The sequence below is a fragment of the Antechinus flavipes genome, chromosome 6, assembly GCF_016432865.1.
Source record: "Antechinus flavipes isolate AdamAnt ecotype Samford, QLD, Australia chromosome 6, AdamAnt_v2, whole genome shotgun sequence".
Lineage (NCBI taxonomy): Eukaryota > Metazoa > Chordata > Mammalia > Dasyuromorphia > Dasyuridae > Antechinus > Antechinus flavipes.
Window position 1 is genome coordinate 102,390,652 of NC_067403.1, and position 17,706 is coordinate 102,408,357.

The 17,706-nt window shown below is 34.7% G+C and overlaps 1 protein-coding gene across 2 annotated transcripts; it reads right to left on the reverse strand.

Annotated features, from left to right (window-relative positions):
* Positions 1 to 76: 76 nt before the first annotated feature.
* Positions 77 to 13,711, reverse strand: LOC127539860 (probable E3 ubiquitin-protein ligase TRIML1). Of its 2 annotated transcripts, XM_051964259.1 has the most exons (8): positions 13,628 to 13,711; positions 8,507 to 8,650; positions 7,284 to 7,704; positions 6,739 to 6,834; positions 6,022 to 6,252; positions 3,610 to 3,632; positions 3,355 to 3,458; positions 77 to 772 (listed from the first exon to the last, which is right to left on the reverse strand). In XM_051964259.1, the coding sequence occupies exons 3-8, from the start codon at positions 7,698 to 7,700 to the stop codon at positions 255 to 257; spliced, it is 1,389 nt and encodes a 462-aa protein (XP_051820219.1). In that variant the 5' UTR covers positions 7,701 to 7,704; positions 8,507 to 8,650; positions 13,628 to 13,711; the 3' UTR covers positions 77 to 254. The 2 variants fall into 2 exon arrangements, with proteins under 2 accessions (XP_051820219.1, XP_051820220.1); XM_051964260.1 differs by lacking the exon at positions 8,507 to 8,650 and having other exon boundaries at positions 13,628 to 13,707.
* Positions 13,712 to 17,706: the final 3,995 nt, after the last annotated feature.

Genomic DNA, 17,706 nt, shown 5'->3' on the forward strand with positions numbered 1-17,706 from the left:
GGTTTTGGTATTCCTGGTGATATCAGTTAAGTTTCAGTGAGGTGGGACACAGGGTTCTGATACAAAATGAGATACATTAGAATTGTTACCAAATATAAAAAAGTTGGCCTTTATTATAATTGCTTTTGATAATACAGACTTTTATTAACAATTTCAACATAAGTTTAAAAGAATAGAAAATCACTTTCAAAGTCATTTCCAGTCACTTGTCATTGAGAGGTTCCCACAGTAATTAGTATCAGTGAGAGTGTATACTAATTATTCTTGGGGCAGATAATGAGTGATCCAGGAATATTTTCTTCATTATGAATGGAAATACAGAAGTAAGGACGAACAGGCCCTTGAAAAACTTTCTTTGGAGAACTATAGATATAGATTTCTTCTGTGGCATTGTAAAATGTTACATTTCCTTCTTCATAATCAAGAAAGATGCCCAACTTCTTTACTGCCTTACTCACAATATCATCTTCCTCTGAGCCCCACATGAGGAAATTATCCCCAAATCTGAAGCCTTCTAGGGCAATTATATCTTCAACTAATATAGAGCGGTTTCCCCTTGTGCTAAGTGGATCTTGACAGACCCCCACTTCCCATTTTATATTATCTCCCAACTCCACTTCCCAGTAATGTTTGCCTGAAGTAAAGGTTTGGGCTCCCAATACACCAAAATCACCATATCCTTCATTGTTAGCGATACCACACTTGAGATGTTTCAAATCTTCAGACACGATGAGATGAGGACCGACTGTTTCAGGATCCAGTGTTATATCCCCTAGAGAAAATGGGGAAGAAGGGATAATTAGATTTGGTTTGCAGACCTTGGAGGTTAAAACAAAAACAAAAACTTTTTTTTGAATCCTGAACAATCTCACACTAAGGGATTCTAATCAAAATCTATGTGAGATTATATAAGAACTCTCAAAGGGATTGACTTGCCTCTAACATATATACATGGTCAATCATCTTAGTTTTCCAGTGGTTTCCTGATATGTAAAATGAAGGTACGATTCAAGCAAAGGAACTTGTGGACGCTTCCAGTTTTAAATTCAACATTCTGTGTTTGAAAGCATGTATTCATTATTTAAGAATTTAATATTAAACACTATATTTAAAAATTAAGACTGCAATATTAAACACTTACAATGGTCAAGCAGAACATTAGGCATTAGAAAATAGACGGAATGTATTTGAATGAGTATTATATTGACATTATAATTTATAGTGTGGGAGGGAGTATAAACATTCAGCCTTTGGGGGAAACAACATTTTTGTAGAAAGACTTTTTACAAAGACAAGGAAAAGGAAGTATTCACTTTTCAATTCTTCCATAGAGCCCTTTCCTCAGGAATCTTAGGAAAGAAGGAACTTGAGACCTATATAGATACATAATCAAGATAGTGAAAAATGCAGTACATTAAACATCTAAAAACAGTTACATATTTGGATGATAGAAGAGATGAAGGGAAGAATATGCTAAAAAAAGAGGTACATATGGAAAGATTAAGAAAAGAAGGAAGGAAAAGGGTGAGAAAGGGAAGATAAGATAGAGAAAGGGAGGAGAAGAGAAAAGGAGTTCTGGGGATCAGGAAGCCCCATATAAGTGAAGACCTGGAAAACTACTTGAAAACCCTTATAGCAGAATTAGAGACAAATGATTTGAAAATGATGACAAGGAAAGAAGGCATGTTGGAAGGCAAGAGTTTGTTAAAGTGTTTAGAAGTATAAGAAATGATGAAAGGGGAAGAGACTTTAGGCAGGAGAATAATTTGATAGAATCTGAATAAAATTGAAGGTTTGTCAGTAATTCTAGGAATAATGGATTGGAACAGGGACAGATTAGAGCATCAAGAACATTAAGGAATACATTATAACAGTTCTATTGCTATGCCAATATAGCATTGAGGAATGGGGTGTTGCTGAAGGATAATATTCCTCACTGAAATACTTGGGAGAAACATGTTATCTGACCATTCTAGAGTTGAAATGTCATTCTATTACTCCATACCCAAATCCTTTGAAATATCTGCCTTCCTTAACCTGTCATCTCTTGTTTTAGAGAAGGTGGAGTCTTCTTCCTTGCTTGGAGTTTTATCTCCTACAATTTTCTTTATCAAACAATTTCTTTCCTATGACTCTGAAAGGAAATCCTGCCTTTTCTCAGGAATATTAAACTTCAGTCATCTAGTTCTATAAATCTCTTCTTTCCCCTAATCTTTAGGGAGAAAAAACCTCATGAGCAAGCAATTTTGGTTAATCCCAAATTCCTTGTACAACCTCAGAACTAGATATAGAGCATCTGAGAGAACTCAGGAATATTTTTAGACATGTTCACAAGCTACCAAAAAAGAAAACTAAGACAAAGGAAGAGTATTAAATTATTCTCAGTATAAAGAATGCCCACTACAGATTCTCCATCTCCCCCCCTCCCCCAACATCATTAACCTCCTTTTTCACTAGACTGAAAGGCAAAGTTTTTGAAGAAGAAATAGATCTGCAACAGGAAATACCCAAGCTTTATCCTTCTTAGATAAATCATCACAAAGAGTAGTATGACACTGAAAATCTATGTAGAATTAGGAGAAATCTTAAAAGCCATTCTACAAAAGAGGAAATGGTGACATTTTTAATAAGCTGATCAAAAGAGAAAAAAAATATAAAGTCAACAGTAATATTCAAATGAATAAACAATCACTTTTAACTAGACAAATGAATCTTGAACCTCTGAAGGATAACCTTATATCTATTAATGGACAAACATGATAAAACACAGACTAATTTAAGGTTAGTGGTGAAGACATTAGGCCAATGAATTCACTGCTTGCAAAGGAGTGAAATGGTGTGGTTATTTAGGAAAATAGTTGTAATAATAAATGAGATGAGTAGGATCCTTCAGATTTGTTGAGATGCCAAATAGGAAAACTGAAAAACATATTAATAGTCATATAAAGATAGCTCAATGAAGCGGTAGATAGAGTAGCATATGGCATAGTCATAAAGTACCAGTTCTGGAATCAGGATGACCTAGATGAAAATTTGGCTTCAAATCTTTACTAGCCATGTGACTCTGGGCATGTCACTTAAACTTATCTGCCTTAGTTTCCTCTAGTTGATCTGGAGAAGAAAATGGCAAGGGCTCCATTTATTTTGCCAAAATACTAGGGTCATAAAGTGAAAGATACAACTGAAATGACTAAAGAAGTCAAATGAAAATAACAACAATTTATATGGAACAGCAGAGACTGAGGGAAAGGTCATTTGTGCATGCTAGTACACACTGAGAAAATCCACTGCAAACAATATGGGAACTCCTAGGAATTTCCCAAATGTTAATTGGGACAGATATGGAAGACTTACTGTAGTGGCTCAGGAGCATTTTTTTGAAGCCAGTGGTGTGGTATGTGGTCCAGACTTCAGGACCAGTCTCCAGATCTGGTTCTTGAAGTAACAACTCCTCAACCCTACAAATGAAAAACGTTTGGTTACATTTGTTCTACACAAAGCTTTATTATGTTTCAGCAAAGTAAACCCCTAAATTAGCCATTTTAAAGAATCAGATTCCTTTGTATATTCTGTATTTTTTAACTTAGTTAATCACTGAACAGAACTTACCCGTCCAATGAGCTTTTCATACCCTGAGGGGAGAAAATTTTAAAAAGAGAGATTTAGTGTTCTGTTATTTAGTCTATTTTTATAATGTCGTCTTTCTCAGAGCCCAGACACATCTCCCCACAAATTTGTAATATGCTTGGAACTTTTTCTCATGAACATTACTGTATTTTCATGATTTAAATCTGTGCCACATAGTTTAGAACCAGCCTTTGCTTGTTTTCTGGTTGCTCTCTTGCCTCTGCCTTCCTCTTATAAATGGAGAAATGACTCCCTTTCAAGAGAAGTGCCACACTGCCCTGCTCTTCTCTTTCTCCCCTGCACTAAAAATATTTCTGATAGAATCAAACTTTTACATAACTTCAATGATAAAAGAGCAAATGAGTTAGTTGGAAAAAGTTTTGGGGTCTGGGAGACTGATAGAAACCCATTTTATGGTTGGTGTGAGTGAGAAATATTGGTTTTGAAATCAAAGGAGCACGGTTTCATCTTCACAAAAATGAAATTTTAATAGAGCCCAGAAGCTCAAATTGAGTTTTGCTTCCAGAGGACTTTTGGTAATGAAGTATTAACTGGCCAAATACTGATGTGCCAAAGCCCAAATCTAAAAAGTATTCAACCCTCACCTAAACTAGAAAGGTAATGAGCTGGCTATTTATTGGGATAAAAATAAAATCCTAGAGTTAAAAAAGATCTTGGCGGTCATTTAAGTCGAGCCAACCCTAATATTTGAAGAGTGATTATAGAACATTATGCAAATGGTCAGTCAGCCTCCTTTGTAAGACTTTCCATGGCAGAGAAATCATCACATAATTTGGCAAAATTATTTTGGACAACACCTATGCAGAGTCATAGTATAGCTTCATATAGAACTTGGACATCAAGAAATTAAAAAAACAAGCTTAGACATTGCTTTTGATGCTCTCTTTGTGTAATCCTAGACATGGCTCTTAAGTGCTCATTGTCTCTACATGAGAAAGATGATAAAATCTCTAAGTTCATTCAAAGGATCACAGTGACCCACAAATAAGACATGTCAATCATGTCAGAAACTCAAAAGCACAAAATTACTTAGAGCAATTATTTGATAATGATTGTTTTTTATACAACTCATTTGTTCTGGTTTTGCTCTCTAGTACTTAGAAGAACAAATCTAATCCTTAGTGATAAAGTCAAATACTTGACCTCGTTCCTAATACTTCAGTTTATAAACTGATACTCTGGGACATTTCAATCCTCTCTCCCATTCAGAATTATTTTCTTCTTGACCCATTCCATGTCCTCGTCGTACCTCCCCAAATTTTGCACCATGAAGAGAAGTCAAGCCTCCAGATTAATAATTCTCAAAAAATTTAAGCCACTTCACTGGAAATCTCCCAACCCAGGAGTGGAATCTCTTTTCAGCTTGCCATCTAGAGCTAGTAGTTCCTCAGTTCCTTGGAGATATAGCTTATGTTGGCCACTCTCTGTTTTTTTTTTTTTTTTTCATTCATTTCTCCTCCAACTGCTTTCCTTTTCTCCTTCAAACTAATATGTATTAAGATTTTTTTTCTTTTTGATTGACATTTCCAATAGGGTTGGCTTGGCTTAGATGACCTCTAAGATCTTTTCTAACTCTAGGATTCTATTTTTTTTCCCCCAATAAATAACCATCCCATTACCCTTCCAGTGGCAGATAGGTGAGGGCTGATGACTTCTTAGCTTCTTTGGGCTTTGGCATGACAATGCTTGGCCAGTTAATGCTTTATTACCAAAAGACCCTGGAAGCAAAACTTGGTTTGAGCTTCTGAGATGTATTAAAATTTCATATTTGTGAAGATGAGGCCATGCCCCTTTGATGTCTTTTCAAATAAATTTTTTGCTGCTTGTCACTTTGGATTGTTTAATTCTCTTTACTGTTATTTGCAGAGTCTGGTATAGTGCTTAACATATAATAGGAATTCTAGAAATGCTTAAATTCATTGTTGATTTAAAAATAAATTTGCTCATGGCCAAATATCATGCTTAACTATAAGGAATAGAACTGCTAACCATTTCTTCTGAAAGAAGTTGTTAAGGACAATCTATTTGACCTCTTTTCATACTACAAAGGTATGAAGTTAAAAGCAAGTTCAATCAATAACAAATCTAACATGAGACAAATATGAGATAGGTATTGGAAATTATAACAAACTTTGGCTTTAAAGTGTCTTATCCTTTTAGAATCCCTGTGTTATTCTGATTACTGAAAATTTATATCCAGCCAAAATCATAAGAAAAGAAAAATACATTTGGAGAATCAAGTGGAAAGCCAGAACTGACCCATTCTATATCAACTGGTCCTGATACCTGTCTTAATGTGTTGTAGGTGTTTAGATAGGTAACATTTGTTTATCATTTCTAAAGAAATAGAATATATCTTTTTTATCCACCCACCTGGATCAATTCCAATGGGGCCTTGTCCATATTCTCCTGGATGTTTAAAATCTTTCTTTGCATAAGCTGGATTTGTTGTGAAAATTCGGCCATTTTCTTCTCACTCTTTGCCTCCTTATCTCTAGTTTCCTGCTCCAATAATTGTAGGTGTAATCTTTTTTCATCCTCTAAGAACTCGTGCATTTTCTTGTATTCATATTTAAGCGCTTGTTTAAAACAAAAAACATTCTCCTGTCCCAAGAAAAGATAGGATAAAGAAGTAAAAAGTCCATGACAGAAGAGGGGAATGGCAAACATTTGTGCTCTCTATTGAAAACTATTGGATATTTGAAGAAGATCCATGAACTCTAGCGCCAGCCTCTCCATTTTTACTACTAGGCCCACATCTTCATTTCAGGCCTTTTAAGGTACATTGTTTCTTGAAGGTCCTTTTTCTTAGGGATTAATTAACAATGGAAATGATAGAGAAAAATATTGCATAAAGGAAAAGTTTTCAAAATATGCCAGAGAACATTTTGTCCCTCAAAATACCCATATTTTTTCTAAACCTTGTTTCTTCATACATATATTTTCTTAGATCAAAGGTATTCTGGCATTGGATATCAGATTATTCATTTGTGAATGAGACAATTCATTTCATCCTAAGATCACGAATATGAATTTGATCCTTTGCTAAAACACAATTTGCCTTTTCTTCAGAAAAAGATAGAAACTGACCAGATAAGGGTCTGTTATCCTTCTCATTCTCGCCAGTATATTTTTAAATTCCTCTTCTTTTTTTTTCAAGATATTCCGATTCTCCTGGAGTATGACCTGCAAGAAAAGGTGAGTTGTGTCAAAACTATTTTCTTTAGACTAGGGAGATCCCCACATTTGAGAATGGTCAGCTAATAATAACTCACTTATATAGCATTTTAAGTGTATCAAAGATCTGCTGTGGATTATCCATTGAATCCTGAGAATAACTGCGAGATCTTGACATTATTATGATTTTCAGAATTTTACACATGATAAAAATGAAACAGAAGAATGTAGACTAATTTAGAAATTTGACAATAGAATGTGAATTTGGTTTTGAAGCCATAGATAGATGTGGGGTCTTTAGATTTCCCTTGGGCTCTATAAGTTGAGTTTGTGCCCAATATGGCAGTGCTGGCCACAAATGAGCCACACTCATTGTGGTCACAAAATGACCACAAAAAGAGTTGAATGAGGAGATATTTCTCCCTTGTGATAGATCAATAGTGAAGAGACACTCTTACCTTGTACTTGTCAATTGCCCTGTCCACGGGAACTACTTGGTGATCCTTGTGCTCTGGGGTTAATGAGCAAGACTCACAGAGGAGTTTCTGGTCTTCCTCACAAAAGAGCGTCTCCTTTTTTCCATGCTGATCACAGGTGGTCAGGTTCTCCATACTCTGCAGCAAACGATGTCTGCGCCTTTTGCGAGTGGTGGACAGTTGCTGCAGGTCCTTGCTGGGTATCAAATTGCTGATCTGGATGAGTTGTTTGCACTCTGGGCAGGTTAACGTAGCATCAGCTCCCTCCATGCACTGGAGAAGACACTCTATACAGAAGCTATGGCCACATCTGGCAGTCACTGGGTCAGTGAAGAAGTCTAGGCAGAGGGAGCAAGCGGGCCCTGCCTTGAAATTTTCGATTAAGTCTTTGGCAGCCATATTCCTAGTGTAAGGAGAAAGAGTCAGTGAAAACTTTAACCAGGCAATTCCTCTGCTATCCAAAGCATCTGAAAACTTTTGTACAGATTGTATTGCAGGGAGGAGGCAAGAGAGGACCTGCAACAGAGGTGGATCCATATCTATCACATATCTTGAGCAGGTCCATCAGCGATCCCAAATGTTCTGACTATCTTCAGCTAGAACTAGGGGATCTAAGAATCCTGGGAATCAGAGACTGTGGGCTAAGGCAGAATCCACTAAGCCTTTCTTACAGATGGGCCTCATCCCTAGTCACCCTGAAGTAGCTAAAGAGCATAGGACCAGTTTGTCCCTAAGGCAGCTGAGGCCCCCAGTGCTGAACCTGACCTCTTTCCTCCAAGAAAACTAAATGATAGAGATTCTCTTTACTATTTCTTCTTACTTTTTCTATATCCTATCTTATATTTCAATCTTACTGTCTTTTAAAGAAAATGTCATAATTTTTTCTTAAATATCACTGAAAATCTCTAGTTTGGTCAGACTAATGAATTTTTTTTAAGTAGTTTTAGAATAAGTGATTTCATTTCAAAGACTCAGGGGAATCATATTTCTGATAATTTAATATGGCAAGTAGAGAAGAAAAATCCCAAATCATTATCTCCATCCAACTAACTTCCCCCTCAGTGCAAACTTTAAACTCAAATACTTTTCTCTCCAGTATCTCATTTTTGTCTCTTCTCCACCTTATCATTTCTTTCCTGAACTGAGATGGAATCTGGAAAATAAAATGTATGGAGAAATAAAATATTTTTCCAAGAGAAGCTTACCTCTGATTCTGTCCTTCAATACTCCTCTCTTAGGATAATGTTCGCTGTTTTCCTGGTGCTTTGGCAGTAAAAAATGAAATACTCAATTTTTAAGGTTCTTTTATATGTCTTCCTTTGATTAGTTCCTCCCACTCGTTTCTCTACCTACAAAAGGTGAGAACTCTCTTTTTTATAGTGTTTTTGCTTTTGAACTGAGTTCTCCTTTGTCCTTTAGGGTGGTAATGAGGAACAATTCAAGACTCTTTTCTCTCAATATCTAGGAACATGGATACCAAAAGCTTAATTGAAAACTTCAAGGCAGAGCTCACTTGCTAGTATCCACATTTAGGCCCTTGAAGTCACAGTTGTCTTGTTCCTCAAACACAAGCAAAATTTATCTGATTCCTTCCTTCTGAAACATTTCTCTCAGGATAGATAAAGCTAGCTCTTTCTCTCTAGCTCTCAGCAAAAATTTTTAGAATTATGTTTTAAATATCTTATTTTATCTATTCTTTCATTTACTGTGCCCAGGAAAGGTGAGAACTCTTGTATAAAGATAGTGTTCCCTATTTCTGACACAGGGCTGGGTTCTTGCCTTTTTTTTCCCCCCACATTGGCTACAATTGTTTAATAGTATTTACACCTTGGCTCTTGAAGGGAGGAATATCTTGCCGCTCATTTTATCAAAGCAGTAGTCACTGAGATTATTGTTTATCAAAATTATCTTAAAAATTTCTTTTTAAATTTTTTGTACTTAATGGATTATTTTTTCTGATTACATGTCAAGATAGTTTTAAATGTTAATTTTTTCTTTCTTATAAGCATTTTTTAATGTGCATGTTCATACATGGACCAATTATTATAATATACATGTATTCACTCAACAATATGCTAGAAATTTTGTACATTTGTTTTTAAAATTTTGAGTTCCAGATTTTCTCCCTTCCTCCCCAGTCCCACCCCTCCTTAAGAAGGCATATATGCAGTAATGCAAAACATTTTCATAAAAGACATATTGTGAAAGAAAACATAGATCCCTTCCCCCCAAAAAAATTAAAAAAAAGAGTAAGTTTCAATCTGTATTTAGATACAATTTTTTCTCTAGGTATGGATAGTATTTTTCATTATGAGTCCTTCAGAAGTTAGGGATCATTGCATTGCTGAGAACAGCAAAGTTATTCACAGCTGATCATCCTAGAACATTGCTATTACATTGTATGAAGTACATTTCACTTTGCTTGAGTATGTGGAGGACTTTCCAGGTTTTTGTGAGAATATTCTGCTCATCATTTTCTTTAATATTTCCCCTTATGTTCTCTTCCTCCTATCCTACACTTCAGGACCACCATCTTCTGAAGAAAACATAAGTTTCTCTTAAATATTACTGAAAATTTCTAGTTTGGTCAAACACGACTTTTTGAGTTTGGGAATAACTAATATAATTTCAAAGACTCAGGACGATCACATTTCTGATTAATATAGTAAGAAGTCAAGAAAAATCCTAAATCATTGTCTCTATGACTAGAATTATAATATTCCATCATAATCACATACCACAATTTATTCACCCATTCCTCAATTGATAAATAAATCCTCAATTTTTCATTCTTTGACCTGAGAAAAGAGTTGCTATAAATATTTTAGTATATATAGGTCCTCTTCCCTTTTTTTTTTTTTAATCTCTTTTGGGAGTCATGCCTAATAGTAGTATTGTTACACCAAAGGATATGTATAAAGGGTGGAACTCTGGAGAAGTAAATTTGAAAGAAGGTGTTAACTCAGTGGAATTGCTAAGATGATCATTCTCTATTCACAGATATACTTAGTACAGTGATGTAATGGTTCTCTAGTTCACACATATTCAGTATACTGTAATGATGTAATTACAATAGGGTATTTAAATAAAAAGGGACAAAGTCAACTGGGGGGGGGGGGGGGAGATTGTCAGAATGCTGCAGTTAAACTGAGTTAACTGTGTTAAACCGAATCTGGGTCAGACTATGACAGACTCAGACTATGAAGGAGACAGTAAAGACTTTGGACTCTATTCTTGTCCATCCTTCTGGTGACTATCCTGCTGAAACCAAGGCTTGTCCAGAGGACCTCCAGGCTAACCCAAATATTACATACAGATATGTATGATTTTATAGCTTTTGGGGCATATTGGAATGTTTTGATTATCAATTGGGGAATGGCTCTTATTATTTTTCTTTTTAAAAATGTTTATTAAAAAAGAATAGAAGAAAAAGTAGATAAAACAAAACAACAGAACACAGCATTGTCATGTGCCCAGCAGAACTTCAGAGAGGATTCCAAATATATAATAAATTTCCAGTTTTCAAAAAAAAGATATAAAATACTGGAAGAAATTCTATTCATGAGTGTTCATCTTTTCTTCGCTGCCTTTTAGGTTTTTTTTTTGGTTCTCTGCTATGTATTTTTTACTTTATTCTTCTCCTCCTTTCATCCCTTCTTACTTCCTTCAAGCAGCCTATATTTAATTGTACACACATATGTACATACATACATCTATATACACATATACGCATTCATACTCATCTGCAGACCCCCCCCCCATATATGTAGATCTATTCTATATACACCCATGTATAGGTAACATATAATATCTATATATACTCACACATTTACTCATATGTAAATATGTACCTAAAACAAAATTAGACTGACTGATATAAAATGCAGATTTCTCATTTGATTAGATTTTTAATTTTGACTTTATCTGAGATCAGTGATTACTAGGCCTAATTTTATATGTGTTAAATTCTACTCCTGATCCTTTTTGCAGTATTTGTGTATATCTCATCTTCCCTATGATTGCTAACTCTTCTGCTTTTAATTATCTTGTCTTTCTATTACTTAACTTTTCCCCACCCATGGATCCCTTCCTTGTCTATTTCCCTCACCCTTTGCTTCCTCTTCCTCCCATCCTTCCCCTCTGTTTCTTTATAGATTTTGAAAGGTGCTATACTTTTCTATTTAACCCATTTCCAATGTGAGTGATTTATCAGAACTATGAGCCCTCTTCTCCCCTCTAATGCCTCTGTCTATTCTTCCTCTGCAACTCATTTGTGTAAATCTTTTGAGTTATCCATTTACTGAAGCCAGTCTTCAATAAACATGTCATACCTTACCACGTAAAAAAAACACAAAAAAAATTTGTTCATGTCAAGTTATTTGAAATTAATCTTGGATATTGGTTTTTACATATTAAATTTTGTATTGAATTCAGGTTTGGTTTAAAGTCCAGAAATTTTCAAGTTTGTTGAATGTCCACTTTTTAAATATTATGGATATTTTTTTATTTATGGATATTATTTTGATTATGGATAATTCTGTTTGATATTATGTTTTTGGCCATAGGTCTAGTTCTTTTGATTGCTGATATATATAATTTCAGGACTTGCAGTCTTTTATTGTGGCTGCTGAGAAGTCTTGTATAATTCTAACCATAGCTCCAGAATATTTGAATTGTTTTTTTCTTGTTTCTTGCAAAATTTTCTCTTTGATCTGGGGCTTTCCAAAATTGGACAATAATATGACTATGTGTTTTTGATAAAGGATCTCTTTGAGGTGGTAAGTAGTGGATTTTCTCTTTCTACTTTCCCCTGTTCACTATAGGATAATTTTTGGGAATTATTTCTTGCATTATTGTGTCAAGTTTCTTTTTTTGGTTACAGCTAGTCCAATTATTCTTATAGTTTCTCTTTTTGATTTGTTCTCTAGGTCTGTCGTTTTTATTACAAGATGTTTAACATTCTGCTATATTTTTTCATATTGTTTTGTTATTTCTTGATCCCAATTCTAATTTTCAGTTATTTTCATCCTTAAGATTCTGTATCTCTTTGGTTAACTTTCTCCTCCCTCCCTAATTTTCTTGTTTCTCTTGTATGGCTTATTTATTTATAAAGTTTTCCCTCAATGTCTCTCATTTAATTTTAAAATTCTTTTTTGAGTTCTTCTATAAATTCTCTTTGGCTCTTTGGGAGCCATTTAACATTACTCTTTGCAATAAAAGATGCTTTTTCCCCTTTTTTTTTTTTTTTAAAAACTTCACTATCCTCCCCTGAAGAACTTCTCCCATAGTAAGCTTCTATGGTTGGTTCGTTCTTCTCTGCTAGTTCAATTTTTTTTTTTTTTAATGAGAAGTATTAGTGTAAGGCTCTGTAATCAGGAAGGATGTGCCTTCACTTCAGTTCTCCCCTTTGACTTGGAAAGCCAAACCAAGAACTTCCCCGCTCCTGCAGGTGCCCGCGAGACTTCTCAGCGTCCCTGCTCCCGCTGGGCGCTCACTCGTTCCCCCTTCACCAGGACCTTGCAGGACAGCTGAGCCCGCTGTTCCTCATTAGCCCAGGTTCCCTCGTTCTGAGACTCAGAGCTCCCACAAACCCCCGGGGAGATGAAAGTTTCCATGGTTCCCGCTGAGGCTTCAGCCACACCCAGCTCCCCCTCCCCCCCCTTGGTGTTTTTGTGGCGCTAGTCCGCTCTTCCCACGGGTTAAGCCCAGCCCAGGGTCCTTCTTTGGCTCCTCTTGGGTTCTTCCTGGAGGATCCCTGTTCTATCCCAAGCCTTCCTGATTTTCCACCAACCTATTTTTGCTGCAAGATACAGATTTATTCTATTTGCTGAGGAACTCCGAAGAGCTTGAGATTTACCAACCTACGCCACCACCTTCCCAGAACTTCCCTGTCTTATTTTCTTTTAATAAATTTGACTCAATCCCCCATATGTTTGAAAAATAAGTCCTTTACCAGAGAAACTTAAAAATTCTTTCTTATTACTATTGCTAACTGTTTTTTCTCCCTGTTTATTCTGCCCTCACTCTCATTTCTCCCTTTCCTTCTTTCCCTCCGCTGTGAAATCTTTTCCTGACTCTTTTATAAGAGATAATTTATCCCATTCTACATTTCTTTATCCCTTTCTCCCAGTATATTTCTTTCTCAACCTTTAATTTTATTTTTTACTATAATTCCTTCACATACAACTCACTCAGCCTGTGGCGCTTCCCCTTCTCCCCCCCTTTCTTTCTCCCTCTCACCTGCCCTAATCATTAGAAAATTCTTATAAACATACAAGTATCATTTTCTCATGTAAGAATATAAATCATTGGATCTTATTAAGTACCTTATTGTGGTGGCGGGATGAGGGTGGTCTGGGTTCTTCCTTTTCCCCTTCTCCTTCACCCTCCCCTTTCCCTTCTTCTTCTTCTTCCTCTTCCTGTTCCTCCTCTTCCTGTCCCTCCTCTTTTTCCTAATTTCTCCCTTATGCTTCTCTTGAGTCTTGTATTTTAAAGTGAAATGTTCTATTCAGCTCTCGTCTTTTCATCCTGAATGCTTGAAAGCGCTCTATTTTCCTGAAAAGCCACCTAATCCCCCGAAGGATTATACTCAATTTTGCTGGGCAGGTGATTCTTGGTTGTAATCCTAGCTCTGCTGCTCTCTGGATTATCCTTTTGCAAACCCTCTGATCCCTTATTATAGAACTTGCTAAATCTTGTGTTATCTTGATGGTGACTCCACTACACTTGAATTGTTTCTTTCTGGGTTATTTTCTCCTTGACTCTTTGACCCATTTGATTATAATATTCCTGAAAGTTTTAATTTTGATATCTTTTTCAGAAATAACTGGTGGATTTTTTCAATTTGTAATTTACCTTTTGGTCCTAGAACATCAAGACAATTTTCCTTGATAATTTCTTGAAAGATGATGTATCTTTCAAGATCACATTGCTCTTGTTCCTTTTTCAATCCTGGTTTTAAGATTGGCCTATTTTCCAAGTCAGTTGTTTTTTTTTTTTTTTAATGAAATATTTCATATATATATATATTTTTAAAATGATTCTTTTGTTTTTTTTTATTATTATTGGATTTTTCATAAAATCAGTAGCTTCCATTTGCTCAGTTTAATTTTCAGGAAATTATTTTCCTTAGTGAGCTTTTATAACTTCTTTCCCATTTGATCAATTTTCCTTTTAAGATATTCTTCTCCTCATTAGCTTTTTGTATTTCCTTTTGCATCATTCTCAATTCTATTCCCAACTTTTCTTCTATCTTTCTTACTTGATCTTCAAAATTACTTTTCAGTTCTTCCATGGCTGGATACTAATTCTTATTTTTCTTGGAGGCTTTGGATGTAGGAGCTTTGATTTTGTTATCTTCTTTTGAGTGTGTGTTTTGATCTTCCTTGTCACCATAGTAACTTTCTGTGGTCAGAACATTTTTCAGTTGTTTGTTAATTTTCTCAGTTTATTACTTAGATTTTAACTCTTTGGTAAAATGAGGTTCTCTTTCCAAGGTGGAAGGTGTACTGTTCTAAGTTTCAGGTGTTTTATAAGGCTGTTTTCAGAAATTCTTCTAGGATCTTCTGCCTTGGAACTGTGAGGAGTATCTCCTGACCTTGTAAATTGTCTCTGGCTTGAGAATTGTTCCACTTTGTGTTTTTCTGTGTTCTGATACTCTAAAATTTGTCAAAAATTATCCATATATACTTTGAAAATAAAAAGTTTAAATAAATAAATAAATTTACTGAATTTAAAAAAATCAAACAAAATCAAATCATCATTTCTCTAAGCACAGTAGGATTCCATCCCAATCTTATGCCACAACTTGTTTTAAGTATTCCCCAATTGATGGGCTTCCTTGCAATTTTCAGTTTCTTGCTGCCACAAGGAGAGTTACTCTGAGTATTTTAGAATATATAGGTTCTTTTCCTTTCCCCCTCAGCATCTCTAATTATCTTTGGAAGCAGAATTAGTAGTGGTCTTGCTATGTAAAAGGATATAGACAGTTTAATAACTTTGTGGGCATGATTTCAGATTTCACTCCAAGATGATTGGATCAATCCACAGTTCCACCAATAATGATTTTTTCCATATCTTTTCTAATATTTGTCATGTTTCTCTTTAATCACGTTAGCCAATCTGATTGGTATAAAATGATATCTCAAATTTTAAATTTGTATTTGTTTATATTTATAATGAAAAATATTATGCACCTTGAGATAAAAAACAAATGAAATCTAAATGCAGATTGTGCATAGATTTTGTTTTTACTTTTGTACTCTGTTTTTCTGTTAATGGTTACAATGTGGATAAAATGGAAATATGTTTTGCAGATGTATTATCAAAGTGGTTGCCTTCTCAAAGGGTAATTTCAAACTCAAAGGAGAAGGGAGAGAATTCATAATGCAAACACTTTAGAAAATGGATGTTTAAAATTGTTTTAACATATTATTGAGAAAAATAAAGAAAAACCATTCTTTAAAAAATATATATATCCTGGAGAATGATGAATGATAATAATATAGACACTTATATGTTCTTATATAGAGACAAATATGTTTTATATGTGTATCGAGACAAAATTCTGAAAGAGTTTTTAGGTAATTAGAGATCAATTTATTAATAAGGCTACCAGACAATATAACAAAGTCTTTCTTGTAACCAAAGAACTACTTCCATCCTTCTTTACCCCAGAGTCAGCAAAATATTTTAATACCTTTGGAAAAAAATCTGGTTATCTAACAGTTAATGAGAGAATAAATATTATAATGTGGACTTTTTTTTTTAATGGATGAGGAAACCCATCTTTGACCTGTCAGTTCTCTGATCATTTTCCTCCCAACAATCTATACAAAAGTTCTATTCTCCATCCAGCTCTATTTAACTAGAACAATAGTGAGGTTACAATAACAATTCCAGCTAAATAAGATGATATAGGCTTGATGACTTTTGGGGATCAAGTTCAGAAATGTCCTTGAAGTAATAGCTTTGAATGAGAAGGCAAAAAGAGACTCTTTTGGTTATTGGTTATTAACTGCCTAGAACTTGTTGATTCTAAATTAATGGCTCTAAATTGGTTATTAATGTAATATATATATATTTTTCTCATTCCTCTATTTGATTCTAATGAGATATAATCTCAAGGAATTATTAACTAATATGACAAATAATTCATCAAAAATGGGAAATCATATGAGGGGAACAATAAAAAGAATAATTGATACATTGACAGAAACCATTCATGGAAGTCCCCTTTAGTAAGCAGACCTTATAAATAAAAGAAACATTGGGGAAAAGTGAATAGTAAAAATTTAAATTGTTCATTTCATCTGTCCATCATATCTTAAGACTCAGAACAGCTGTCTGGTTCTCTGATCCTCTAGAGATTTTCTCTTCTTAGGAATTATGGTATGGGCAGGACTTCAGAGCAACTTCTAGCAGTTCAGGTCATTTGCAGACATCACCTTTGTTCTTGCTAAAGTCTTCAAAAAATAAATCTAAATACAATTTTAAATTTGATCTGCTAATAATTAGGGCAAATAGTGAGAATTAGCTCAAGTTTTAGAGTTCTGCTAATAAAAACATCAAAACAGGAAACTTTTAGACCAGATAACATATTTTTAGGTTACCTAATTGTCATGTTGATATATATATGAGTTGATATGCAACTCATCTACAAACAACAAAAAAAAAGAATCAGAAAACTTCAAACCAAATTTTCTACTTGGCACTGTTCATTCTCCCATTAAGAAGATGAAATTCTGCTGAACAGGTAAGAATAGAATACTTCCCTAGGTCCTCAATCCCCCCTCATCTCCCTCCACCACCAAGAATAAAAGTTATGTCCTCCACTTAAGAAATTCACTTTATACATGCTGATTAATTTACTATCTAGTAAAGTACCTGCAAAAGTATTTGGAAAAAAATGTTAACTTTCACAAAATTTATCCTCTCACAGCAATGCCTTTATGAAACCATAAGCCTCCCTTTGTATCTCCCTGAGATGCCCAGGGAATGATCACTCATTTTGTGATCAGAATTCATTTTATTCTGGATTGCTCAGATGATACCCCAATAATTCTGGGAGCATAAGTCATCTCAATTTGATGCTCAAGGAGACCCCCTGTTATTCAGAAAGCTGTGGTATCTATCCAGGTAGAATTAACAATTCATTATTTTAACTTAAGTAGGACTGAGTGGAGAATAGATTCTTTTGTATAGATTGCTGGAGGAAGAATAATCTGGGAGTGCTGACGTGATTAAAGTCAAGTCCCTAGCTTGGGGATTTGAAAAATCTCAGAAAATCACATATTACAATATCAGAAAAATCTCATCTCATAAAATTAATTCTTTCATTAACTGTTAACCAAAAAATTAATTTTACCTAACATGGACACTCCTTTTGCCAAAGGTATTTAAATAT

Bases quoted from the DNA above. Each gene is read 5' to 3' on its own strand.
- LOC127539860 (XM_051964259.1), bottom strand. From the start codon at position 7,700: ATGGCTGCCAAAGACTTAATCGAAAATTTCAAGGCAGGGCCCGCTTGC. The intron at 3,633-6,021 runs GTGGGTGGATAA...TTCTCCCCTCAG, and splicing joins CCCCATTGGAATTGATCCAG to GGTATGAAAAGCTCATTGGA. The intron at 773-3,354 runs GTAAGTCTTCCA...CATTTTCTCTAG, and splicing joins AATGCTCCTGAGCCACTACA to GGGATATAACACTGGATCCT.